Source organism: Lissotriton vulgaris, chromosome 1_1 (assembly GCF_964263255.1).
Source record: "Lissotriton vulgaris chromosome 1_1, aLisVul1.2, whole genome shotgun sequence".
Lineage (NCBI taxonomy): Eukaryota > Metazoa > Chordata > Amphibia > Caudata > Salamandridae > Lissotriton > Lissotriton vulgaris.
The window spans coordinates 791,834,279-791,862,130 of record NC_141685.1 but is presented as its reverse complement, the minus strand read 5'-3'; the positions used below and the strand labels follow the sequence as shown (position 1 = coordinate 791,862,130).

At 43.0% G+C, this 27,852-nt stretch overlaps 1 protein-coding gene across 9 annotated transcripts in view; it reads left to right on the top strand.

Moving 5' to 3' along the window:
• Positions 1–27,852, top strand: part of RALGPS2 (Ral GEF with PH domain and SH3 binding motif 2) — a 1,046,762-nt gene that overhangs the window by 701,426 nt on the left and 317,484 nt on the right. For all 9 annotated transcript variants that reach the window (XM_086956407.1, XM_086956399.1, XM_086956386.1 and 6 more), the window contains one exon: positions 8,441–8,578. In XM_086956407.1, the coding sequence (XP_086812533.1) occupies positions 8,441–8,578 (138 nt within the window). The remainder of the gene's footprint in view (positions 1–8,440; positions 8,579–27,852) is intronic.

Genomic DNA, 27,852 nt, shown 5'->3' with positions numbered 1-27,852 from the left:
TATCATATTGAAAACGCTTCAGTTTTGAATTGAGACTGTGAAAGAAGTAGCGAGTCACTTAGAAGTTGCACCAAAGGCAGTAAAGGGTGGCACTGCTGCAAAGTTAAGATTTTGTTTCTTCACCCTGAGGGTGAGGGCAAAAATGGAGAGCCCGATGGAGACCCGTCTCAGCACCTGCATTTTAGAACTGCCGGTGCTGAGCACTTAAAGCCGTGCATGTAGGGGGCGTTTGCTAGCCTTTGGTGTCATCCGCGCTCGTGCCCTTAGCGCCATTTGTGCCTGAGGAGATAAACAAGGTGACACGCACAATGTATTCCCTCAAGTGAAAGACTGGCTGGCTGGAATGAGTGGCGAGCCGTGCCTGGTTACGCAGGTGATTTGCGCATTTTTTTGCTCGATGCTAACCCGCTCACCATCTATGGCTCATTCATCAAATTTAAAATAAACAAAATATGGTTTTGGTCATAAGTGGAGTCTACACCGATTTCATGACAGGTTCATTTGTCAGCCAGATAATTACACTCGGAATCGGAGTAGACGAACAATTCCTCGCCTGTTTCATTTTCAGAATGAGGCAAAGAGTTGGTTGAGCTCCGCTTTTCTTCCCCTCCGAATGGCACTGCACTAACCCTAAGGAGCAATTATTGGTAGTTGAAACATTTCCTGTGTTTTACATCTAAATTCGGTGCTGCGAATCCAAAAATAGCTTGTCCCTTGCTAGTCAGTGTTCTGTGCATATTCCAGTCAGATCACCGAACAGAAACCTGTTATGCTGTCTTGAGTCTTTAACAGGCGACAGCTGAGCCCTTGTCACCACAGCTGTTTTTTCTTGTTATGTGCAGCGCCTTTTGTATAGCAGCACACTGCTAACATAGGTAAGGTCTAGTACCCCTTTATGAGACTGAGCGCCCTTTACCGATCTGTGATGATCAGCGACCGGACAGAAGTTGCCCCAAAATGGCCTACATATTATTTAGTAAAGTTTTAGATCAGTGGGTGGTATTAATACGAAGTGTCTGATCCTGTGGGGGCCTTTGTAGTGTGGTTCTGTGTATCACGGAACCATGCTTGTCTTTTTATTTCCCTCGGTTTCTCGGCCTCTGGGAACACTTGTTGCTAAATGTCATTAGCCAGTTCTCTAGCTCTAGTCATTGGGTCCGATATCTACATTTGTGTGGGGTAGAGGGGTTTTCTTGACATGTCATATAGAGGATTTTGTTTCTCACAGAGGTGTCGAATGTGCTTCTATTTTTGTTGTTAGGATTGGAGTAAGAAGATATGTAGATGGAATATAATAGACTAGCAAGTGCCGTTGTAATATTGCGATATGGAATTGTTGCAAGTACATAACAATGTCGCTAAAATGCACTTGGTTGATTGCGTTTGTATATGATTTCTTGAATTTTGGTGGTTAGAGTTTGGTATATATTATAACAATGCTTGCCTTCTAATCCGTATATAGTCCACACAGCAGTAATGCAATGAAAATAGTATAATATCACATCTTTCACACGAGGAAAAGGCAAATCCGCTGTTTTGGTGTCCATGATGATCTCAACGTCGGCTGTGTTTATATATTGTATAGCTCTGATATTTTACAGGCCTTTGCTGGTTGAGTTAAGTAATGCAGTCAAGAGTAACCACCAAGCTGGTGTTCGGCCTTTGTGGTACCTCCCTTAGAGAAGGCGACGTTGGGGAAATGTGTAGAGGCAGAGTGGCTGGTAGAGGGGGATTTCTGGGAATCCTTAAAATAGGCAGGGCCCTCAGACGTTGGATGTCTGCAGAGGGAGTCTTTGGAGTGAAACAAACGTGTGTGTAGCAAACATCACACTGGGAGCAAACTAAGTCATAGATGGACCCGGGCAGATGAAGTAAGAGAAGACGTTCATGGACCACAGGTGGAAGTAATTTGAGCGGAGCAGAACAGAGCAAGCAAAACAAGTCACTCAGACTCACAGATAGAACAGAAGTCATTGAGCTACATAGAAGTCATAGATGCACCAGCTAAACCTAAATAGTGGGGCACAAATGGAGCGAAAGGGCAGAGAACTGGGTTACAAGAAAATCAAAACAGCACTGCAGCCCACAGGGAAGGCAAAATGTTGTAGATGGAGGAAAACAAAAGGAGCAAAACCAGAAGCTATATAAGGGTTAGACAGATTTGTTGAAACGGATCAAATTTGAGGCAGAAAAATGGGCATACCAGAGAGGTTTTATAGAGGAAGCAAGTAGAAACGGCTGGAGTGAAGGGGAGCCCAACAAGTAGACCAATGGAGTTAAGTGAAAAGCGAATTAAAGAGTACAAAGCCGGATTACAGAAGGAACAGAACATGGTTTACAGAGAGCCAACAAGTTGCAGATGGGTCAAAATGGAAGGAGCTCATCTGGGGACACAGAAGGAGCACGAGGGAGACAAACAGGCGAGGGAGGTCACAATGGGATCAGTTAGAACTTGCTTTTAATAAGAACCATGGTGACAGAGGTTGAAAGAGCAACAACACTGTTTATTATAATGCTACACCTTCTGAATATGATCACCTACCTCATGAAAGCCCTACACTTTCTGTGTGGGAGCCTGCTGTCCTTACAGTCTAGGAACACTTGTTTAATTATAATGCTGTATTTTCTATATGCGAACAGTTACCACACTGCAACCCTGTAATTTTGTGTTGCGTTTCTTATCTCATCATATTTCTGTTTCCAGGGTTTACAGCCAGGCCAGTTGTCTGTCATGCACCATATGGTTAGGGTTTACCTAAAATGTTTTATTTGCTTTAACCTGTGCCTTATAACCATTGTCACGTACTTCACATAAGATGTTGCGGTTCTTCAAAGTGATTTGTGGTTATCTTGTCCATAGTTGATAGCACATTTCTTTATTAAAAGTATTCCTGTTGTATGAACCTAATTAGCAGTACATTACGACCATTTATAGATATCGTTGTCAACATAGACGAAATAGAACTAGACCAGATCAAAGAAAAGATAATAATGGAGAGCAAGGGTAGTGCTTCTCAGCATGACCGAAAACGACGATAAGGCAAGTGTGGCTTCTTGATTACAGTTGCGAGGGATAACAAAATTACAGAACATTTTAACTGAGCATCGATAAGGTAAGGGACCAGTTCTATATTCACTAGCAGGGGCTTGTGGATACCAGTCACACTGGAGTAAGCTTGGGACCATACCTTATTTTCTGGAGTTATGAACTGTGTAACTGAATGACATATTGTTAGTGGAATACTATTCACTTCTCCCCCCTTAGTGTAATTTGAAATAATGATGGATGCAATATTGTGTCAAGGAGCTTTGAAGGCTATGTACCATTGCTTGAAATGGGTGCATCCTTAATTGGTATACAGGGCAGATTAATTAAGAAGTGAATCGTCCGAATTCTGTTTTTTTAGGTCTCATTTTCTCATCACCCTCTTTGATGATTGATTAACCTGAAGATACTGTGGTTGGCAGCAGAAGGGGTGAAGGCTCATTCATTACTGCATTTTGTTTATTTCCTGCAACAGCCGAAAGTTGTGATTGAACATTTTGGGGGTATACACCACCTACAGATGTGTAACTGAATTGTGACCATTGTGTTTCAAACCTTGCCATTAAATAGAGAAGTGCTAACATTTTACAAAGGGGTTAAGTGGGTTTAAAGCAAGATTTATTTTCAATGAAGTGTGTGTAGTCTGAAGGTCTTCTGGGATTGCTTGTTAGTGCTTAGTGCTTGTTGCAAGTTTTGTCAGTTTTTCATTCTGGAGGTAGCACAATTACAAGACAGGGCCTGCAGGCCTAGTAAGAGCATTCAACTGATCATCTTTGTACCTGAGTTGTAGACTTTTGTTCAGTTCATGTTATTGTATCTTCCAGTCGTGGAGTATTTGGACATGTATAGGTCATATGGAAAAAAATAATTAAACTATCAATAAAAGTCTAGATTAATTTTTACTTTGGTAAGATTGGAGGTGAGAACATCCCAAAACTAGTTAGGTTTGTTGTTGCAGTATCCCGCCGTAACGTTATCTTGTGCACTGTAGAGGGAAAACTGTTGGTGCAGGAACATCATAGGCTATTCAGCGACCATATGTTCTAGCTGGTAATCACGTGGGACAACTAGAATTTGAGGTGTCCTCTTTCTTTATTAATGATCACAAGTAAAAACAAGCATTTGCAATGCAACAAGTCTCACATTTGCAATAATTTGAGCTATTGGCTTTGTAAATGACAATGCCTTTTATTTATGTGTTGGTTTTCAAAACAGATAAATAAAAGCCATGTCATTTATAATTTCAATAGCTTAAACTCTTGCAAATGCAAAATCTATTGCATTGTAAATGCTTGTTTGTAAAAGCACCCCATGCCGTGCTTTCTCTTTTCTTTAGACAAGCTGCATCTAAAGGGAGGTGCACAGCCGCCATTAAAGTGAAACCCAAGGGAGTTAGGTCCTTAACGGGACAGGAGCAGGCTGGACCTTATGTGAATCAGAGAAAAAAGAATAACTGCCTGCAACCTCCTTGTTGATTCTACGTAGTTACTTGAACAGAGACCAAACAGATATTTAATTACGCCTAGTCAGGTACGTTAATTTGTACCAATCACTTGATTTTTATTTTTTGCAAAATTTCATACGTATTTAAGGCAGAAAAATATACACATTCAAATTGTAACATTTACCACATATATGTACATTTCAAACAAAACAAATACTTCTTTTATCATCACAAATAAACTGCAACACATCTGAAAGACAATTTTAAATTATAAACATTACAAAAATCACACTTATTTTCTTATTTCAGGAAAAAGTCAACTTCACGATTTTGTCACAAGACTACGTCAAATACAAAGGAACATCAACAGAATTAATCTCCTTTAATCTTAATGTATATGAAATATACTAATTTGCTCCTGTTGGTATGCCGACGCGTTTCGAGTCGGGCCAAGAAGGTTCCCGAACTCTCATCAGGGCCTTATGAACAATCTGTGTGGGATGTGAAAGAGACATTGAGAATAATCAACTTAGGTTAGGGGAGCCATATGTCTCTTATTTAGTTTATGCCATCTGCTAAATCATACCTGTACTTTTGGGTCAGGGGAGAAGCGTAGTGTTTTCAAAATTACAACTGAGCGCAGCGTTTTTCTTCAAGTGAGCCGTGTGTCCATGTTGTGGTTGTCCCTAAGTAAAGGAACAACTGTATCTATAAATATATTTTTATATTTTTATACTTTTGCTAAGCACAGGGAGTTCTTTAATTAATAAATCCAAATTCGGGGCGTGACATACCTCTTTAATAATGCATTGTGTAGATCCCAATCGGGTGCTGACTCAAGTGACCGCTTTTGTATGTTGATATCTGTTAAATACAGAAAATATCAAGATACAATCATTGATGTGAAAGAAAAGGATTTTCAAACCGTGGCTGCAGGGCGTCCCGTTAATTTAAAAATCTTACCTGTACTCACTCGTGCCATGCCTGGCATTTAAGTTCTTTTGGAGTCGGACACGAATTGCGGGCCGGATTCTCTGCACTAGGGGCTCAATTCTAAAAAGAAACTAGACAGCGATTAATTGTCTCGCGTATGAATTCTGGGCTTAGTTTCGGTATTAAAGACCGAAGAACAAACACTTACTGTTTGTTCGTTTGCTGTCGGGCGTGCACTCATCTGTTTCCGCGTAGTGTCGGAAGCCGTATGGTAGTGTGGGATTGCCGTGGGCTTTGTTTTCAAAGATTGCATTGTGGGTACTGCTTTTCTTGGAATTGTGGGAGAGATAGTCCCGATTTTTACCGCTTTGCAAATAGGGACACCAAATGGATAGCTCACATGAGTTGTATTAAAATGTGAAGTTAAAAGGGCCAGACGAGAATCCAATACCTCGCAATTGGATTTTTGCCCTTGTTGAACTCCGTGCATATATGCATTTCGCTCAATTTAATATGCAGCCTCTACCTACAGCAGCTCATAGGGACTTTTCCCCTTTTGTTCAGTTGTTGTGTTACATGGACCCTTCTGTGATTATTTAGATAATGTGGACGCTATCACACTCTAGCTAATTCAGACATACTGTTTAGTCTAGTAAGAGTAGTATTAAACTTTAAAATAAGGTATGCTTCCTTTTGAAGCAACATCTTGTCAATGTCAGTAGGGCGCTGTGTGCTGTTTGCAGTAAACAATACAGACCATTTAAAGTCATTTTCACTGTGGGATTTTTCAATGAAGTGCTCCACCATAGGGGCAGTGAGGACTTTCCTTTTTAGCCGGGATTTGTGCTGGCCTATGCGTGCATTGATCTGTTGGTTTGTTTTTCCGATATAGATCTTCTGGCACGGACAAATGATGATGTAGGTAACGTTTTTTGTTTTGCAATTTGAAAAAATATGATGTTGCCATTTGACATTCATATGTTGGAATTCTTTACCCTCAATGGTGTTAGCACAAGCAACGCAAGTGCCACACCTGTGATGTCCTTCCAACGGTTTCATGTTCCAAAGGGACAGAAGATCGTGTTTTTGTTTGGGCCTTGAGATGTCTGCGCGGACAATTTGTTGTCCTATGCTTTTATTCTTTTTGTAGGCGAATATTGGCCGAGGAAAAGGACATTCTAATCCCTCCAAAAGGTGCCAGTTCCTCAAAACTGTTTGTCGCATTTTGTGCGTGTCCGGACTGAAAGTGGTCACGCACACCGGGCGATCCAACTCTTTCTTCTCCCTAGTCTGTAGAAGGCAATCACGTGGTGTGAAACGTGCCCTTTTATACGAGTGCTTTAAAAGCTTCTTAGGGTACCCTCTGTGCTTCATTTCCTCACAGAAGGTTTGTGCATGGCTATCATAGTCACCTATTTCGGAACAATTTCTACGGATCCTTAGTAATTGTCCGTAGGGAAGATTAGCTTTGAGATTCCTTGGATGATAGCTCTTATGATGCAAAAGGGTGTTTTTGTCCGTAGCTTTTTTGTGCAAAGAGGTTTTTAAACACCCTTCAGTACAGCTTACCTCAACGTCTAAGAATGTCATGCGGTTGGTACTCGCCTCCAATGAGAATTTTATATCTCTATGTCTCTCATTAATCCACCCATGGAACGCCAATAGATCGGTCTGGCTCCCCTGCCACAGGAGCCAGATGTCATCTATATAGCGCAACCATTGGACAATATTTTCAGAGAATGGATTGTTCATTTCAACGAATCTCATTTCATATTGTGCCATGTACAGCACAGCCATCTCAGGGGCATAGGGCAACCCATCGCTGTACCTTTTACTTGCATATAGAATTGATCGTTAAAAACAAAATAGTTTTTTTTGAGTGCTATTTCAGCTAGTCTCAAAATGAACGATGTGGGAACCCTGTGTGGTCTCGATTTTTGTAATGTTTATAATTTAATTGTCTTTCAGATGTATTGCAGTTTATTTGTGATGATAAAAGAAGTATTTGTTTTGTTTGAAATGTACATATATGTGGTAAATGTTTCAATTTGAATGTGTATATTTTTCTGCCTTAAATACGTATGAAATTTTGCAAAAAATAAAAATCAAGTGATTGGTACAAATTAAGGTACCTGACTAAACGTAATTAAATATCCGTTTGGTCTCTGTTCAAGTAACTATGTAGAATCAACAAGGAGGTTGCAGGCAGTTATTCTTTTTTCTTTTTTCTCGCCATTAAAGTGAAAGAATGGCATGGGATACTTTTACCTAAAAAAAAATCATTTGTCAAGTTGACAAACAAATGTTTCTTTTTTCTTTTTTTTCTAAAAGCGGCCCATGTTGTGCTTTCATTTTCACCTTTATTTAGACAAGCCACGTCTTAAAAAAAAAAAGGGCGCGCCGCCACTAAAATGATAGCGCGGAATTGCGTGCTCTAAGATAGTTAACAAATAGGAAGACGAAAAAAACATGCAGCCGCGTTCGACACCGCAAACAACAAACCAAAAGCATGGTCGCCATGATATGTGCCGTACTATTAAAAACAAAAAAGAAAGCGTTGCGAGAGAGCCTGTCCTTGCTGCAACAGCAGGCAGGAGAAAACCATTTAACCAAATAGTGCTCGGAGGCTGTAATTAAAGCTTACTGAGTAACAAAACATGCAACATGGGTGTCCTCTTGGGACGTTACAAGATGAGAAAAGGCGGTACTAAAGAGTGACTACTAAGCCTATTTAAAAGCCACAGTTTACAAAGGACATTTACACAAGCCAATTAAAAAGATGGACTGAGTTTCAACTCCATACCTGATCACAGCATGTCTCGAAGACAGAGCGCAAGCGCTGCCTAGGCAAAACCTTAAAAGAGAAGTACTTAAAAACCTGGGGTCAAGATATTTTGTATTCAATGAGGTTTTATGTACAGTGGTTTAAGGGTGGAATTAAGTGACCCTTTCAATCCCTTACAATGTGAAGCTTGTTTACATTACGGTTGTCTAATTCATTGTGCTTCTCCTTCTAGGTATGTACCTTTCTGACTTGACATACATAGATTCAGCATATCCTTCCACTGGCAGCATTCTTGAGAACGAGCAGCGCTCAAATTTAATGAACAATATCCTCCGGATAATCTCCGACCTCCAGCAGTCATGTGAATACGGTGAGTTATTCCTTGCCAGGATCATTTGATTCTTTCTCATGAAGATTGCAATGCAAGTTTGTGTAATTAGCAGTCTCTGCTTCATTGACATGAAATAAGGAGCACCCAAGTACTGTATCGTTGAGTCCCACAATTCAATAGCTCTCTACCTTTACTAGGACAGTGGTGTTTTGGGTGTTTTTGCCTTTGTATGTTAAAATATCGGCTACAAAAACATTGTGCTGCCAAAATACTGTGGCTAAAATATCAAGGTCCAAAATATCAAGAAGAGAACTGTATATAAATTAACTATTCTTAATTCCACATACTTTGAAGATATGTATATTGCTATGGTGCATATATTTGCAGAAAGTAAAGTAAGCCTATACTGATACTTATTTATATATATTTACCTATATATGCTTAATTTTTCCAGGTTTTATTCCTTAGTATTTTGTCTACCCTATTCTAGTAGCACATATTCTTGAGTTGATATTTAAGGTGAATTACAGGTTTGTTTCTTTGCTTGTATCAAGCTTAGCTCATAAGATTTTTGCTACAATCATCTTACTACTATGATCTCCCAAATAAGTGTCTAGACTCTTCCCTCTTCTATCCCTCTATCCTATTTAATCAAATTAACAGACTTGCATGTCCATCGCTCACATTAACTCATATTTACCTATACTAATCCACCACTAATCCTTTTTGGACTCCGGAGTAGCGCGATACTCACTGAAAAGCGCTTCAACGCCTCGTCAGGGGAGGTAAGTGCTATATAAATACAATATAATTTGTTTCCAGGGCTTCCTAACCCACACAGGTGGGCAAAAACATCTATTAAAAGCAGACGTCCACCCCCACCAAAATCATTCCATTAATATCCAAGCATAGCCACTTTAAAGCTATTTTCTGAGTTCTCTCTATTGAGTGCCATTAAATTGAGTAATAGCAACTGTTGTTGTTTACAAGGTTCAGAAATGGCAGATGTGAAGAATAAAGCACCGTTTACAAAAAAGATTATAGCAGCTTACCTGCTTAGACTATCACCACTCCAACTTTCAAGATGTTAAGCTAGTATAACATTGAGAATAAGCATCTGAATGTTTTGAGGCGGGTACTCATACCTTACAAAACCCAACCCACCCCTCACATTTTCTTCACAGGTAATTCCTAGCTTTCTTAAATTGTACTTTAGCATTGCTTTCATTTTACATGCTCACATTTAAAGTTGACACCCTTTTAAACAATGATATTTTACACACATTTGCTTCTGCGCCCGTAAGTGATAATGTTCTCACAGAATGGTTTACTTACACCTACAATTCTACATAGGCAAATTATCAGGCCTTGGAACACTTCATATAAGGACTACAGGGCTCGACAAATCCACTCGCCCGCTCGCATTTGTGAGGTAGAATTAATGAGGACGAGCTATATTTAGGACCTACTTGCCCTTTCTGGCGAGCAGGAAAACAAACTAACTTTTGCCCTCTGTCTTTGAAAACGTAGCAAATGTGACAAGATAACCAGATTTAAAGGCATTTTTATTGCTCACAAAGCGAATGAGCAATAAAGATGCCTTTAAATCTGGTTATCTTGTCACATTTGCTCCGCTTTCAGAGATGGAGGTCAAGTGGGTTGCAGTTAGGTAGAGGAGATTTTTCAGGGTACTAGATCTGCAGGACTAGTACCATTATTTGGATTTTTCGAGTCCAGGACTAGTTACACTATTCAAAATGTATTTGTTTGTTGTTGTCTATTCAGCGGCATCTCTGGGTGGGTAGAATCAACAATCGCAGCTGGGTCAGAGCTCAGGCACAGAATAAGTGGGTCCAGTTCATTACATATACTGGACCAAGCCTGTGTTTAGACCGAGAAGCGTTCCGATGGCTTGTCGGTCGCCCCATGCCGGAATTATAGCCAATCTGAATCCCTTTATGATCCTGAGAAGGACGGCAGCCTGATCTACACCAAGACTGGCTTGTCCGATGATACACACACAACAGTAACCGGGGAGTTAGACCACTCTAAGGTATTCTGGCAGCTCCACACTACCCATGCTTTATAGGATAGGTAGTGCTAGGTAGGAGTGCAATTATATGTATTCCTATAATCCAATGCAAACGCACAATGGTAGAATTGTTCATTTTGTTCACCATCTTAGTAACTCTGGTAACATTGCTCCATACTAATTAATCATCGCAGTGCACGTATTTTTCTCTCTCAAGAGTACAATTTCTTTAATAAATATTTGAAATGCAAATTTGTGTACTTCTTGTGTATCTCCTTGGGCATGCCTGAGGTACTAAGGAAAAGGTAAGATCTGTTTCCAAGATTTCCATGCGGAACCCGGGTTGTCTTGTTCTGAGGTTGCAGACAACACTCGGTACCTCGTAACGTTTAGAGGTCCGAGTGGCACACTGTGAACTAGACAGGAATTAGGTCAACATATTCTGATAGTATGCGTGGACTCAGTCCCACATAGTTTTGATGTTTGTTGCCCAAATTCACAGTCTAACTAAAACGGTAGTAACCATACAACAATATTTCTTGACTGTTACAGGATTTTGACAACAAAAGTTCCTTATTCTGGTTCTGGTATCTTACTTTCTTTTGATTCTCACTGCTCTCTGAATAATATCCTATGATCCTGTAGTTGAGGAGCAAATAAAGTGGTGGGAGGAGCGACTTCAGACAGAGTAGGTGACCAATTCACAAAACATTTGTTCTTGCCTTCATCCTTTCACATTATATTTAGGAAAGACAATTTTGTGAAGACAGCACTTATGATATTTGTCCTTGATAGTGACAATTGTTGTCTTACAAGCGCTTTCCCGCCAAAGCTATGTCGATTGAGGAGCATCCTTGGGATCCAATACGCCATTGTTTGAACAAAAGTCCTTTGACCTCCTTTGTGCTACTTTTAACACAATCACACTGATACCTTTGTTTGAGAATATGAAGAGTATAAATAGGCTTTCACAGTTTTGCAGCAATTTCTTTATGGCATGCTATGAGCACCACATCAAATGTGTGCACATTAAATGCAAAAGAGGTCCCATTGAGGCACAGAGAAGTCCACTCCGATTCCCATCTCTGGATCGTGTCCCTCTCTTTTATGTGAAAGTAGATTTTTGTTTACCCCTCTAGTCCTGTCTCAATCTGGGTGCAGCAGATAAGGGAACTAACATCCCCAAAGGGAAAACCCCAGGTTCACACAAAACTAGACTTCTAGTGCACAATTGCTCTTGTACATTAAGCAGCCCAAAAGGAAGCCATTTTCTCAATCTGCACATCCCTGTAGCTCAGGAGATTAACATACAAGAACCAGCTTAGGAACCAAGGACAGCAAAAGAGAGCGCGAAAGAAAAATAGTGAAAGAGACCAAGTAACTGAAGCAAAGACAAACTTTTCTTACTTGCTTAAAATGATCTGTATGAATCCAGCAATCGGCCTATCTCTGAAACTCTTATTTTGATAAACGATTTTTAAAAGGTTGATTCTAAGAATGTATTTAGCCTTTTTGGCGATCTACAATTGGGCTTTTGGTTGTATATGAGTCCTTAGTTGGCTGTAATAGACATGTAAATGTAAATGTACAGGAATTTATATAGCGCAAATCACCAACCGGTCTCTAAGCGCTTGCTTAGGGAACCCGTCCTGGTATTCCCCTGTGAGATAACCCCGGCAGGGTATGCACAAGGTGAAAGCCAGGCATCCCGCCGCGAGGGGCCGTTGTGGAGATTAAGCAAGCTATTGCCCAGAGTCGCAGAGTGTGAACCCGTGAATCGAGTAGGCACCGGAGCGAGAATTGTCGAGTCCATGGACATTTTAGGACTCAAGACCCCACCGAGCCGGGAATTGAACCCTGGTCCCGGGCTGACCTCTGCTTCCAGGTCTGCCTCCTCTAACCAGTGAGCCACACTTCTCCACATCTGTGAGAAGCTGTTGAAGATTGTAGACCAAAGGATATCAGTACTTGTAGCGTTGCTTAAACTCTGAGTTGGATTTGACTCTGATTGTTATATTACTCTGATCAATAGATTACAGCTTGTTGCTGTTATTTCGCTACCATTTTCTCGTCACTCAAGTTCTTTTTTTACCACAAAACTTTTTCAAATAGTTATGGCTAGATTATTGCTCCTGGAGGTTAGATCAATGTGTAGGGTGCTCCAAGATTCCCCTTTATCTTGCTTGTTATTTAATTAGTAATTATAGCATTTATATAATGTGAATTTTCAGGTATGGTGTTCCATATATATGCTAGTGACGCCTTGTTAGTTATTTCTTTGACCAAAGATGCCGACTTAGATACCACTTGTCTGCAGTCGAATGTCTTAATCCATGTTTGGTTACAGAAGAACAGATTAGCCCCCAGCACTGAAAATTTAGAGCTTATGCTGATCAGTTCTAATGCTGTGATAAAAAAAAGTAAAGAGTACTTCTCACAAATCACGGACCATATGTGATGTCGCTATAATAGTGCCCACATAAGTTAAATACAAATAGTAGGATTTAAGAAGGCAGTGACCTGGGTGTGGAAGGCCAGGTAAACTGTTGACCTAAGACTTGTAACTCCCATATTAGATTGTCGCCCCACGTATTACCTTTTTTGTATGGAGAAGGGCAACCCTCTATAGCGCTTGTTACAGTGTGCTGAATTATTGATTATTGTGGCTACTAGGTGCAACTAAAAAGATTCTTCAATGTCCTTAAAACTCCAGAATTTAACTTCCTAACCAAAACTTGGTATTTACTGCTGCTAGTATATTAGCATATGTCTTTGTAGAGTCCATTGTCTCCCCATTACCACTAGGATGAAGTTTCGATGTATTACCTTGATTTCTACAATAAAACCTTAATCAACGGGACCTGACCCATTAGCAATCATGTTTGCAAACTATGCTCCTTGTCAAACCATGAGAATAAGTAGGAATACCTTTTTAGGTCTCGTCCTGCGATTGCAGGCCAAAGGCCTGCTGTCGCAAAGCAAGACTATTGTAATCATTCTGGCTTTCAAGGAATAAATAGGAGAGGACAAGAGACTGGCGCGCGCACGCAGCAGCCTGCTGGAACCGGAGCAGGTCGCGCGCGTCAACACTCGCTCCGATTCCGGCAGGCTCTTCACAACACATGCACAACACACATACAGCCCCCCCCCCCCCCCCCTCTGCCGCGCATACACACTCACACACACATACAGAACCCCGCCGAGCATACACACACACGCACGCACACACATACACAGAGAACCCCCCCGGCGCTTACACACACATCCCCTACCTCGTCTCGGCGGCTTCCCTTACCCCCGCTCCTCCACTGGTCCTTCTTCTGTGTCTATGATGTAGATCTCCCATGAAGTGTTAACGCTAACGCTACCGGTGCGGATCCCGCAGAAGCTCTTTAGAGACCTGAGGACTTTGGTGACGGGCTTCCTCTGGGGCCACGGACGGCGCAGAGTAGCGCTGAATACTCTGACCAGGCCCAAGGTCGAAGGAGGGATGGCCGTCCCCGACTTTGAATTGTACTACTTGGCAGCGCAACTCCAAGTATTAACGCAGAATCTGGCCAGAGAGTTCCGGGGTCCTGACCACGAACGGGGAATTGGCATTCAGAGACATGTTCTGTCCTATATCATCCTGCAGCAGAAACTGGATGTGAGTGAGCTCACGGTGGAGGAAAGGACGCTGAAGCTGTGCTGGGATAGGAGTTTGAAGAGAGCTGGGAAAAGCCGGCCATATGCGCCGGAGATACCGCTGGGAATGCTGACTGCGCTACCCCATGGGGCGATTGGTCCCAATTGTTGATGTGGGAGGAGCTGGGCCTAGAGATGGTGGGAGACCTCTATATTGATGGGGTGTTGATCCCGTATCAGGTGTTGCAGGAACAATTTGGACTACCAGACGGAACCTTCCTACTGCACGCGGTGGTGGTGGCTGCGATGCAGCGGTATTGGGGGGGCGGGCTGGTAGAGCCGGAGGTGACCATGGCATGCCAATACGTGGTAATGGCGGCGGGCACCGTTAAAGCAGTGACGTGCCTCCATACCAGAATGTTGAATGAGGGACTGGAGCCCTTGCTGGTGCTAAAGTCGCGTTGGGAGGTCAGTATAGGCAAACCCATACCAGATACCATCTGGAGCCAAGTGTTGCGTAGGACCTGGAAGGGAACGAGGAACGTGAGATTTCAGCAGGTACATTTTTACATCGTCCATAGGGCGTACTTGACCCCGGAAAGGTTGAGACGGCACTTCCAGGTGCTTGATGCCGTGTGCCCGCGGTGCGTGGCGCCGGAAGTAGATCTAGATCACCTATTGTGGGGATGCCCGAAGCTGGGGGAGTACTGGCCGGAAGTGGGGGAACTCCTGAATGCTGTCACTGACAGGGAAGTAGACTTTGATATGGCGGCGTGCCTGCTCCTTTGGTTCCTGCATACTAAGAAGACTAAAGTAACAAGCAAATTTATTGATTTGGGGATCATGCTGGCACAACGTGAAATCACTTGGCATTGGAAGTCCAAAGAAGGCCCGTCAGTGAGGAGATGGAGGAATGAGCTGCTGAAGTGGTCAGGGTGCGAGAGCGTGATCAGGATGCGTCAGGCTACTAGGACTGGTAACGAGAAATGTCTGGAGTTGGCAAGGTCCTGGGAGTTGGTGGTACAGGCGCTGCAGGACTACATGACTGACGATTCAGAGGGAGCATGAAGAGGGGAGAATATTCCACGTGGATTGAATGTTGATGTGTGGATCCTGATAGGTGACGTACCTCAGTGCTTGGAAAGATTATGGGTGCCCGCATTAGCAGCTGTTGAGGAGGGAGGGGGAGGGGGGGTGTTTGTTGGGTATCTGGTTCAACACCGTGGAGCTATTTATTAGACCCGGCTGGGCTTGGTAGGAGGTGCCCAGGAATTGTCGGGTGCGAACGAAGATGCAATCTGGGGACAGACTGTGCGGGGGGGGGGGGCGGATGTTGAGGGGTAAAAGCAGATACTACACGATATAACCGACCGGACGCCCCGAGAGGGCACACACTGAGGCATAGACCGTGGAGCGGAAATTGAAGCGCCGCCCAGCCTCCGGGATGTGGGCTAATTGGCTGTGTAATGTGTTTCTACAAAGTTACCTGTCGGGATGCTGCAAGTGTACTGGTTGGTCTATTGAGCTATCTTGTCTATAATTCTGCAATAAAAATATATTTAAAAAAAAAAAAAAATGAAGTGTTAACGCTGGAGTACGCAGGAAGGTCTAGGACACGTCTCCTTATTTCCGAATGACACAACACACATGTGAGGTAATCTACTCCCTCGCCTCGACCGTCTCATAATCGTGACGCACGCAACTTCGTATACATATGTTACGCTGCAGCATCTTATTGGCAGTTGAAGAGCCGGCCGGCGACACTGCTTGGGTGGCAGGCTTGTTGTGCCAGACACCAATGGGCCGTGCTGGGGGTTGTAGTTCACAAGTCGGACAAATCTACTTTTCATTCCATGGGCGCACAGGCATGAGGAGGTAAGGCTGGGACTGCAGCTCCCGGCATACCATTCGCCACGAGTCCTGGGAGCAGTGAGTAATAGAGCATGTTTTGCAGCCGGGCTCATGTGTAGTTGCAGCAGGGATCGATGTGCGACCGGGAGGAGTGTTTATGTACTTTGGTGTCTGCGTAGCAGGTGAGACGACTGCTCTGCGGGAGGGAGTATCACATTAAACTTCTACTTGTAAGTAAAAGGCAGCGAAAGTTACTTCTTTTGGAGGTTGGCGTAGGCTTTTGATGCCCGGACTGTCACTTCTGCACATGACAGCCACATAGAAGAAGCGAGTGAGTTGTCACGCTGTCTATTGGTAGTAAATTAAGTCATTACCCAACCTGCTCTTTGTATCCTCCCAAACTGCTGCTAGTTCCTTTTACTTCTGGGCAGTCACGTGCGCCCTATTTTAATACTTTGAAGTACTCACGACTGCGGTAATCCTGATCGCTAGACTTTAAAGATGGTCGGTCTGAATTTGATTTCACTCTGGGCTCTAGGACAGACGTCTCGCTGAATTCGTATCCTTGGAGGTCTGGCGATCTCTGCCTCAATTAAAGGAAATACAACTCGAACACCCCACCTCGCAGCGCAAAAAGCAAGGGAAGTTTTAGGCAAGGTTACCTAATAAGCCAAGGTCTGGAAAATATTTAGTTTGACAGGAATAGAACTTTGACGCGCAGGGTCTGTGTGTGTGGGGAGGGGGGTGGTATGTTATGAAGACATAGGCGAAATATCAACAATGCCAAAGAGTAACTTCCACATAAAAGAGGAACACCCATGTGATTCTGGCAAAATCAATTCACCTCCACGTGCCTACAAAAATATGAATATATCCCTATGTAATGTAATTGGTGCTCCAATCAAAAAAAGGGATTTCCTTTCTGTATGGCTAACTTCTAGTTTGTGACCGAAAGGACTACACACTAACGTAACTTTTTTAGTGTTATGGAGTGACACGGGTAATTAGATCTGCACAGAAACCTAAAGTATCTTTTGTTTCACAAATTTTATTATAAAAGAACATATGAATTCATTTGCTACATTGATTACTATAAAAACATTGCATTAGTTCAGAGTATATCTAATGCATACAATTTAAATGCACTTGTTACAATCAAAAAACATTTAATACAAAACAATACACATATAGAGCAAATTTTAACAAAACATTATAAAAAGATGCCGCAGTGAGTCCTTTGAAAAACATTGGTGCTCCAATGCTTTCGGGTCGAGTGCGCCCTTTATAATACCGCAAACAAGAAAAAAAAGCATTTGCAATGCAATAGTTCTTTCAGTTGTGAGAGTTTGAGCTATTGGCACTGTAAATGACAATGCCTTTTATTTATGTGTTGGTTTTTAAAACATAAATAAAAGGCAATGTCATTTACAATGCCAATAGCTCAAACTTTAATAATGCGAGACCTATTGCATTGTAAATGCTTGTTCTTTTGGTAAAGAAGAGTACTTCAGAGGGCAAGTTTTTTCAGGCTGTTAGAACTTGAGGGGTAAACAGTCTAACCATGGACCTTAGGGAAGCTGATGGTCCCACCCAGTCTAAGTAGAGTCTGAAAAACTATTGATTGTAATTGTTTGCCTTCTGTTTTCTAGCAAATGTTGGTGACTGGGTACCCCTGGATTAGGTGCTTCTATGAAATGTTTTTTGTTTTCGAAAGACACAGCCAGAGACATGAAGACCATTGACATTAAGATGAAAAAAGAATGAGACAGACGGCAACTGAGCTACTCTGAGCGACAGGCGTGATGAGAGTGTGAGATAGTGAAAGTGGGATGAGACCTGGAGAAAAAAAAACTGAATGAGAGAGCAAATTAAATAGTCAAAGCAAAAGACGGAGAGAGAGAGAAAGAGAGAGAGAAACCGAGAGCGAAGAGAAGTGAGAGAGCGAAGAGAAGTGAGAGAGCGAAGAGAAGTGAGAGAGCGAAGAGAAGTGAGAGAGCGAAGAGAAGTGAGAGAGCGAAGAGAAGTGAGAGAGCGAAGAGAACAGAGAGCGAAGAGAACAGAGAGCGAGAGAGAACAGAGAGCGAGAGAGAACAGAGAGCGAGAGAGAACAGAGAGCGAGAGAGAACAGAGAGCGAGAGAGAACAGAGAGCGAGAGAGAACAGAGAGCGAGAGAGAACAGAGGAAGGACAGAGAGAGAGAGAGAGAGAGGTAGGGCAGAGAGAGAGAGAGAGAGAGAGAGAGAGAGGTAGGGCAGAGAGAGAGAGAGAGAGAGAGAGAGGTTGGGCAGAGAGAGAGAGAGAGAGAGAGAGAGAGAGAGAGAGAGAGAGAGAAAGGACAGAGAGAGAGGAAGGACAGAGAGACCAAGAGACTGTGAAGCACGCTGATCAACCCAGGCTAGAGAAAGCCAGTCGAATTAGAGACCAATAACTACTCGGAGGCAGAACTAGAGACTGCTCAAGACCGGCAGAGAGAGTAAAACTCTGGGAGACTAATACAATGGGGGAGGGGGTAACATTTAGAAAGACCCAGAGGCTGACTCACTGAGAGGCAGAGGTCAAGAGGAAGACTGAGGTACAGAGAGATACGCTGGGAAACTAAGATTTAAAGAGATAGAAAGAAGTGGAAAGAGAAAGAGGTTTAGGGGCTGGATAACACAGAGTGACCATGTACCATGACTTTTATTTTGTATTTACTTTTAATTTAAAGGTTTTATATAGCGCTGGCTAGACCCAGAGGTATCGCAGCGCTTTACATGAACATCAGATCAAAGTTACAGGTTACATTGTTACAAAGGTTACACAGTTAATTTCTAGTCGCACTCAACATACCTATGTTAGGTGAATAGTACTTGCCCAATTTAAACGCCACAATATTACAGTTCATGTTCTTTTCCACTTTTGAAGTTCCTTTTTAGGTCTCGCCCTGGAATTCGCATCCGAAGGATGCGTCCAGGGCGGAGACTTATAGCTATCCGATGCCGGGGAATGAGGGACAAGAAACTGTCACAAGCGCAGATTTGGGTGCGCACGTTCTGTCCTGCGCCGCGCCGTGCACTTCCCTCCCATACTCCCAGCAAGTCAGCCTAACGCGCATGCATGCACACGCACTTACATAGACACGCAGGCACCCAGACAGGCAACCCCCACAGTCACACACGCACACACACAGACTCCAAAACACACACACACACACACACACACACACGCACACTCACACACATACACAGCCCGCCGCCGCACGCGCGCGCGCGCGCACATGCCCCCGGCCTCGCAGCCCAGCAACAAGGCGAAGCCCCACTCACCGGCTTCCTTGGTGCAGCGGCTCTCACCAGCAGCAGGACTCTTCCTCCCTTCTTCGGCACCGGGGCGCAGGGTAGGCTCCTGCCTGCTCCGGTGCTCCAAACAATCGCGGCTCTTCCGTGGGAGGCGGGGTAGGCTCCCGCCCTCCTACTTCCTGTTTCCGGTTGTCCCGCCCGGCCTGCCTGACTTCCTGGTCGCTGGCCGGCGGCGGACTGCAGCACGAGCTAAAGTTGCAAGTGAATCTCCAGTACTCTCTCAACTGCTTGTTAATTTTATAGTGACTTCTTGCAGAGGCGCCTGGTGTGTTCTGAACTTGTGTTTTATATTATTTTTCACATTTTTTTAAATCGTTGACTACGCGTGGCCATGAGCACATTTTTCCGGTTGCCGAACGGCTCCGTGGTGGCCGTCTTCTTCCTCTTCTCGCTCTCCTCGTCCTTCCTGTACTTCATCTACGTCGCCCCTGGAATAGGTAAGACTGTTATCCATGCCTTGTTGTTGTGCTTGTTTTTCTCGCCGTCTGTCTCGCTGTGTCAGTCTCCGTGTCCGGATGCCTCGTATGTCGCTTTCTCTTTCTGCCAGTCTGCTTGTTTATTTAATTATGTAGCTGCGCGATATTTTTTCACTGCGCGTCTTTATTTCACCACTCTGCCAGCTACTCTTGTGTGCCTATAATTGTATTTATTTTATGTGCGCAAATCTGTTAGCAATGTTTCTCAGCATTGCACACCGTTCCTCCCGACTTTGCAAACATAAAACCCATGCGCAAAGCCCTCCCCTTTCTTTACATTTCCTCTGAGTTGACAGCCACAGTGCTTTATTGGAGTGGTAGTTCTGCAGTGATACAAGTATGTACCCAGTGACTGTGATTCATGACGAAATTGCACAAATATTATCTTAAATGTAACCCCGAAGAAGGAACACAATCACCATGCCCTTCTACGGCTTGAAATACTGACACTTGCACATTTATTTGGGCATAGGCGAACAATGTATTTTCTGTTTTAATGCATTTCTAGCATACGAGGGATCCGTTTTTTATTTTTTTTATTTTTTAGTTTCTATAAATGTATTCTGGTACAGCATCCCCAGTCAAGAAAAACGCTCACCGGCTGCATATCTTCTAATTCCTACCCTTTTGAAACATTGCTTTTAGCTGAACTTTGTCTCGCTGGAATAAGCTGCCAATCTTTCACAGCACGGTTTTATCAAGTCATATCATCTTTTTAACAACGTGTGTGTGAGCGATTAAATTTGAGCAATTGGTGCTGCTATGTAAAGGCTCAGAGTTACCATTTAGGTAGATAAAATTGTATATTAGGTATGTGTGCACGGTCCCCGCTGCTACCACAGCAGGTGAGCAGGCAGTCTTCCTCTCGCCACCTCCAACCGTTAGCAATAGAGTGCTTCTCGCTGGTCTCACAATGGACGTCGGCTGTTAAATCCCAGAAAGTATGGGGTCTCTAGTAGGTCCTAAGGCAGGGCAGTAGGCAGTCCCCGGCAGATTGGTTAGTGCAGGGGAGCCCCCCGGTGCTCTGCAGCATGCCCTGACACTCAGCAACTGCCTCTCCGCTCCTCGTCCCGCCCCTCCGCCCTGGATCCTCTCCGCGCCGCCCTCCACCACAAGAAGACAAACAAACACTGCCTGTTCCCACCACCTGTGGGAACCTAGGGAGCCCGAAGGGGGTTTCGGTAGATCTAGTTACCGTGCACCTGTAGCAGCAGGCGCTACGTTAGGCACAGAAGCATCTTAAAATGGTAATAACAGCACACCTTACAATCTGCACATCTGCATATATGGCTTATGACATTCCATATTTTCATGAGTATTTGTGTAAAATAAAAACATACCAGAACGTAGATCGCAGCTCTGCCCCCGTGGGAGCTAATAAACAAGACTCATAAAGAAAAGCAGTTGAAGTTAATGGAAGCTGCAAAACCACAGTGCTTCGAGGATCTTATAGGGAATGAGTCTTTGAAGGGAAAAAATCATAAGCCAATTACGTTTACGAGGCATGAGGGCACCTGGGGAGTATGTAAAACATAAAAAAATAGCCATGAAACGCAGCAGCGCCCACCTTCCAGACATGAGTTGGAAACACACAACCCACACCTGCAGTGTGAGGGACAGCAGTGTGTATTAGAGACAGCAGTGCGTATTAGAGACAGCAGTGTGTGTGAGAGAGACAGCAGTGTGAGACACAGCAGTGTGTGTGTTCTACGGAGAGCATGGTGTGTGAGAGAGACAGCAGTGTGTGTGTAAGAAAGAGAGCAGTGTGTGAGACAGCAGTGTGAGAGACCTTTTTTTTATGTTTTGGTTTTTGAAACATAAATAAAACGCATAGTTATTTGCAATGTCAATAGCTCAAACTCGCGGAAATACGAGACCTATTGCATTGCAAATGCAATAGGTCTCGCATTTACGAGAGATTAAGCTATTTTCATTGTAAATGACAATGACATTTATTTTTTAAGTATTACTTATTTAAAAAAATTAAAAGACATTGTAATTTGTAATATTAATACAGCTAAGTCACGTAAATACAAAACATGTTGCATTACAAATGCTATAGGTGTCACATTTGCGAAAGTTATAACTATTGGCATTGTAAATGACAAAGCTATTAATTTAGCTATTTTCAAAATACTGCATAAATAACTTTTGTACAACACATATTTTATATGTACCTTTTTATGCAAAGAAAAAAACAATAACGCACAAATGAAAACATTGCCATTTACAATTCTAATAGCTCAAACTTAAATAATGCGAGACCTATTGCATTGCAAATGCTTGTTTCTTTTCTTGGCGTGTGCTCTTAAGCAGCACCAATTTGACTTATGCCTGGACTTTAGCACTGCAACTTAAAGGCTTTTCTAAATATCCCTGTTAACATTCCAATCGTACTGATCTGTCCTAGTTCTGAAAGTGCCCACTTATCATTGCAATATTAACGTGTGCTACTCTGTGTTTTCCTGTTTACTCTGCCTTATATGTAATAAGAAAAGAGGAGAACAATGCGAACATTATCACAAATCAACTGTTTTTGTAGCAATGTATTTAATGCCTTTGCCAAATGTATGCATTTTGAGTCCACCTTATTGACACTTATTTGCATACCTAGAATAATGCGTATAACTGATAAACAGATGTTGCCATTCCAGATGTTCAAAAAGTCTCTAAAGATGGGCTCCAGAATATTTCCTAGAATTTTGTTCTAAAGTTTCCAGACCGGACTTGTCCCCACATATTAAGTATTGGCACCACAGCCATCTGTCACTACTCATGAAGTACTAAAGAGCTCTGATGGAATCTACCAGAAAGTTCAACTGTCTGGCCCAAACAGCACTTAGTTAATTAAGAACTCTGTGGTGCATTCCGCCTGCCTTTGAGGCTTTGTTTTAATTACCTCAAGATGTTTCCTTTTGTTCTTTACACATTTACTCTAGAATGTCTTTAGATGTCACTTCTCTAAATAATATGTCAAATGTTTTAGCACTACCATCTGTAAATTAACTTTAAAAAGACACTCACGATACAAAGAAGAAAAGTATATAAACCGGTTCATTCCTTGCAGTACAGCCAACAAAGTACTGATATCCAGATGTTCAACAAGCAAAATATGGTATACAGTAAAGGCATTGTCTACAACAGGAGATTGTGTCCTACTAGGTGAACTAAATCTGAAATAAACATGGAAACCTATGAGGAGGCTTAATGTAAGTGGGCGTTGAAAAGGTAATAATAGTTGGCATTGATACTACTCTTATGGTTACATAGCGTAAAGCAAGGCATTATAATCAATTAGTAAATCTTTCTCCTAGGCCTCGAGCATCCCCATTAGAACTGGCAGACCATGTGTGAGTCCCAGGTTCTGGATAGATGGAGGTGAAGCGTCAGTACTTGCACATATGACAGAGCATGGGATCTGTTGCATGACAACTCCAACTTAAGTGTATGTCAGTCGTGTAGCGTATGGGGTAGTGTGTGAAATCTGTAGGGGAAAACTAATTTAGTCCTAGACCTTTTAAATCACCCATTCACATGTGTCTACCCTCAACAATTTGTCATGGACAGTTCCTTTCCTCCAATGCCTCAAGATATAGCGCTTGGCTGTAGCCAAGACTGTCGCCTGCCATATGAGAGTATAATTGTTGAGGCTTATTTTATCTGTCATATCCTTGAGAAGGCATGCAATTGAAGTAAACTTAAGAGCACTGGTGGCAGACAATGTGTCCCTGTTTTGGCCCATTAGCCTGCAACCCCAGTGGAGGACCAGACTACATGTACACAATTGCAGATAAGTTGGTAACGTCAAAGTGGGGGAGAATATTTGTCTTGTACTGTTCAGCAAGTGTCCTATACCAGTTATTCATAAACGTAAAAATAGAGAAATTCAGGGCTCCTCTCTGAGTTATTTCTTGTGTACAGAGTCAAGAGGTCCCCTCTTGTGAAGAAATTGAATTATAATAAATACCACCAAATTGCTTGAAGGTTGTTTGAGCTGGGTGCACCCCAAATCATTCTCCTCCATCTTGTGATTTGCAGCCTCCCTGTGCCCCAGATTGCAGTGAGCAGAGTCCAGGAAGTGGTAAGGAGGCAGAATAGTGCTGTCTCTTCCCAAAAACAAAAGTTTAAAAACAAAAGATTTTCCCTTTCTGTGATTTGTCTTTGCCTGTGGTTGTTAGTTTACAAATTGTAGTTTTAACCTGCCTGTGATTGGATATTTTATCACCTGTTTTGTGTTTTAAACTTGTGTTTTTTCCTGCCCATGATTGCTTCCATTTAACGTGTTGAATTGTGGGATTTGCAGTCTAAACTCTGTAGTTTTTCCCTCTCATTACTGATGACTTTGTTTTCCCTCCAAATTTCTCCTTTGCTCTGTGCTAAGACCTGTATGTTAAAACAGTGCACCCCCAGCCTCCATTTTGTGTTTACAAGCCAGTGAAACCAGCCCTCCTCCCCCCAACAACAGGGATATTCTACATCAGAGTGTGCTTCTGTGAGCTGTTTAAAATGTGTTTACTAGGGACTGTGCACTTCGTTTTTTGGCCAGTAGAGGGAGTAAAGTTTTATTCAAACAGTATTTGTTATAATGAAAGTAACAAGGCGGCACACCAGCGTCGTGTTGATCAGGGTAATTTATTAGGTTAAGACGTAGAAAACCCAACCATCGTGAACGGGACCAAACGGGCAACTGCCGACCGTTGGACCGAACACAGGACATGTCACCAAGTCGGGCAGCGCGAGCACAGCGCGCGACATGGACAGTGACGCAGAGCACAGGGCGAATATAACACATCTCTTTTCCTTAAACAGAGAATGAAAAGAATGCAACAGAATAAATAAGTCAAAAGCTCATAGTAACCTTTTGCAAAGAAAAGGTGAAACACAAAGAAAAACAAAGCAGCATCGAACACACTACTTACTCTTGAGAATGCAGGACAAGATAAAACAGGCCATTCAACCCCACATCCTCCCTTAAACAGACGAAATTACACATAGTCTTTCAAATAGGCAGGAGCAACCTTACAGCGAAGAGGTCTGCAAACCCTGTCAGCAACCACATTCTTAGAAGTTTGAGCTGAAGGAACAGATTTAACCCTTTTTTGGTAAAGTGCTACCCTGCGGAGGTTCCACGTTTGACCATTTTGCAACTTAACATAATTGCCAACCACGGACCTTACCTGGTAGGGTCCCCTAAATTTGTTGAACATCCTCTGATTACCTCCAGGTTTTACTTTTACCAGGTCCCCTTCAGCTATTTTGGTAGAGACAGCTTTTCCCAGGATGTTGCCTCCCACCTTGTTTTTTTTCTCATGTAGCCAAGTAGGAATGAGTTTCGTGCCTGGCACCCTCCCCCTCATGAGCTTAAAAGGTGTTACAGACATGTTGCTATGAACAGTTGTGCGGTATGCCCACAGCATTTCTTTAATCTCCTTCTGCACAGGGCGGCCTGACGCTAAAGCGAGCTGCATAGTGCCCTTAACAAGCCTGTTTATTCTCTCACAAAGTCCATTCCCTTGTGGATTGTAGAGCGACGTACGCAAATGCTTTAAACCAAGAAAAATAAAATAATCCTCCATAATGGCAGAGGTAAGCTGCGTGCCATTATCCGTTAACACCATTGAGGGAATACCCTCACGTCGAAATATCTCATCAAGGACCTTGACAGTGGACTCAGCAGTGATGCTTTTCATGAAGGCAACCTCAACCCACCTTGAAGTTGAATCTACCAATACCAAGGCGAATTTCTCAGCATCTGTTAGATCATGAAAGGGACCTATGAAGTCAATGCAGACCTTCTGCCACACACCACCGTCAGAAATAATTTTCCCCATGCCATCTTTACTTGCACAAACCTGTAACCTCTTTTCAGACTCCTTGCACGGCTGGCATTGCTCAACCTAACTCTTCACCTGTGCATCTACCCCCGGCCACCAAAAATCAGCTTTGACACGTTTGCCAGTAAGGGTTTGGCCTAGGTGGCCCTCATGCGCCAAGGCAATGATGCGGGGTCTAAGGGATACCGGAGGTATATATTTTTCGCCCCGCACAAGGATATGCTCGCCCTGTAAAGAAATCTCATCCTGTAACTGAACATAAGGCCTAAGAGCAGGTGAGACCGTACTTTGCCTTGACACCCCTTCTTTGCACATCTTGATTAAGCCAACCATAACAGGATCTTTCCCCATTTCCTCAATCCATTCCCTCCTAGATATAGAGCTGGGTAAATCACTTTCTAAGTCATCTAAAAACGCGACCACATTTTCGGTCACCAACTCCTTAGGCGGCTCTTTAGTGTCAGGTAATCTAGATAGGCAGTCCGCAACACTGTTGCACCAACCAGGCAAGTATTCTACACTACACGTGAACTCTTGTACACTAACAGCAAGTCTCGCTAACCTCCCAGAGCAGTTCCTAATCCCCCCAGGGGCTAAAACCTTCAACAGAGGCTTATGGTCTGTTCTGAGTGTGAACGTGATTCCCCACAAATACAACCTGAAATACCGAGTTGCCCACGCAGCCGCCAATGCTTCACGCTCTATGACCGAGTAATTCCTTTCGGTCTCAGTCAGAGAACGCAACGCAAATGCAACAGTGTTCTGTTTGCTACCCCCTTTCTGTTGATAGGACCGCACCAATCCCAACAGAACTGCCGTCAACAGTGAGGATGGTGTGATATGACTGCACAAAATTTGAAAGAATGTTAGGATCTAATATGTTTTGTTTGATTAATAAAAAGGCATTCCTCTGATCTGCACCCCAAGTGAAACCTTTCCCTTTCCGCATGATAATTCGCAAGGGTTCAACCTTTTCTGCAAAGTTCTTTACGAATTTCGCATAGTACTCAACCATGCCCATAAAAGACCTTAGTTTGTCTTTGTCATCAGGTTCAGACACATTACATATTGCACTTACAAGATCTTTTTTGGGTTGTATACCAAGGCCAGATACGTGGTACCCCAGGTAATCTACTTCCGCGCAATGTTAAACCAGCCCTTGAAAGAGCAGTGAGAACTTTATCCAGAATAACATCATGGTCACCAACATCCAAACCATGAATTAGGATGTCATCCTGGAAAAATACTACCCTTTCAATGTCTTTGAGTACATCTGTAATGATCCTTTGGAAAGCACTTGCTGCAGAGCAGAGGCCAAAAGGAAGTCTTTTGAATTGGTAAGTACCCTCCGGAGTGATGAACGATGTAAATTGCTTTGAGTCCGGATGAAGCTTTACCTGGTGGTATGCGCTGCGAAGGTCCAATTTTGAAAAGATCTTACCTCCACCCAAACTCAGGACAATTTCATTTATGTTCGGAAGCGGAAAGTTATCCATTATCACGGCTTTGTTAAGACTCCGCATGTCCACACAGAAGCGCAAGGATTTGTCCGGTTTCTGTGTGATCACCACTGGACTCAACCACTGTGTGGCCTCCACAGGCTCAATTATATCATCCTCTAATAACTGCTTGATGATCTTTCTGACCTCATCCCTTGCAGACAGAGGTATCTTCCTTGCAGTGTGTTTCACAGGTGCTACACTTTTTTTGGTTTTGATGACATGTTGGTAACCAATGGCCTCCCCCCAACTTCTCATTGAAGATGCTTTCATGCTTCTTAAGAATAATTTGTAAGTTCTCCTGAACTACATTGCATGCACTTTCTACCTCAACACACATTACAGGTGGATCATCTCTCGGGTTCACCCTTATATTGAGCTCATATTGGTGTAACCACCCCAAAATAGCAGGGCCATGTGGGGACACATACACTTTCCCCTGAGTGACTCTCCCTTTAAACTTAATATTGGCCTCAAAGTATCCAAGGACACCAATGCTCACACCTTGGTAACCCCTTAGTGTGATGTCAGATTTCACTAAAATTGACTCAGTGCAAGATGAATTATATAATTTCTTAGGGATGATTGTGTAAAGCGACCCTGTATCCACCATTAAATTGACAACAACACCATTCAATTCAAAATCTGCTTTAGGCCGAGATA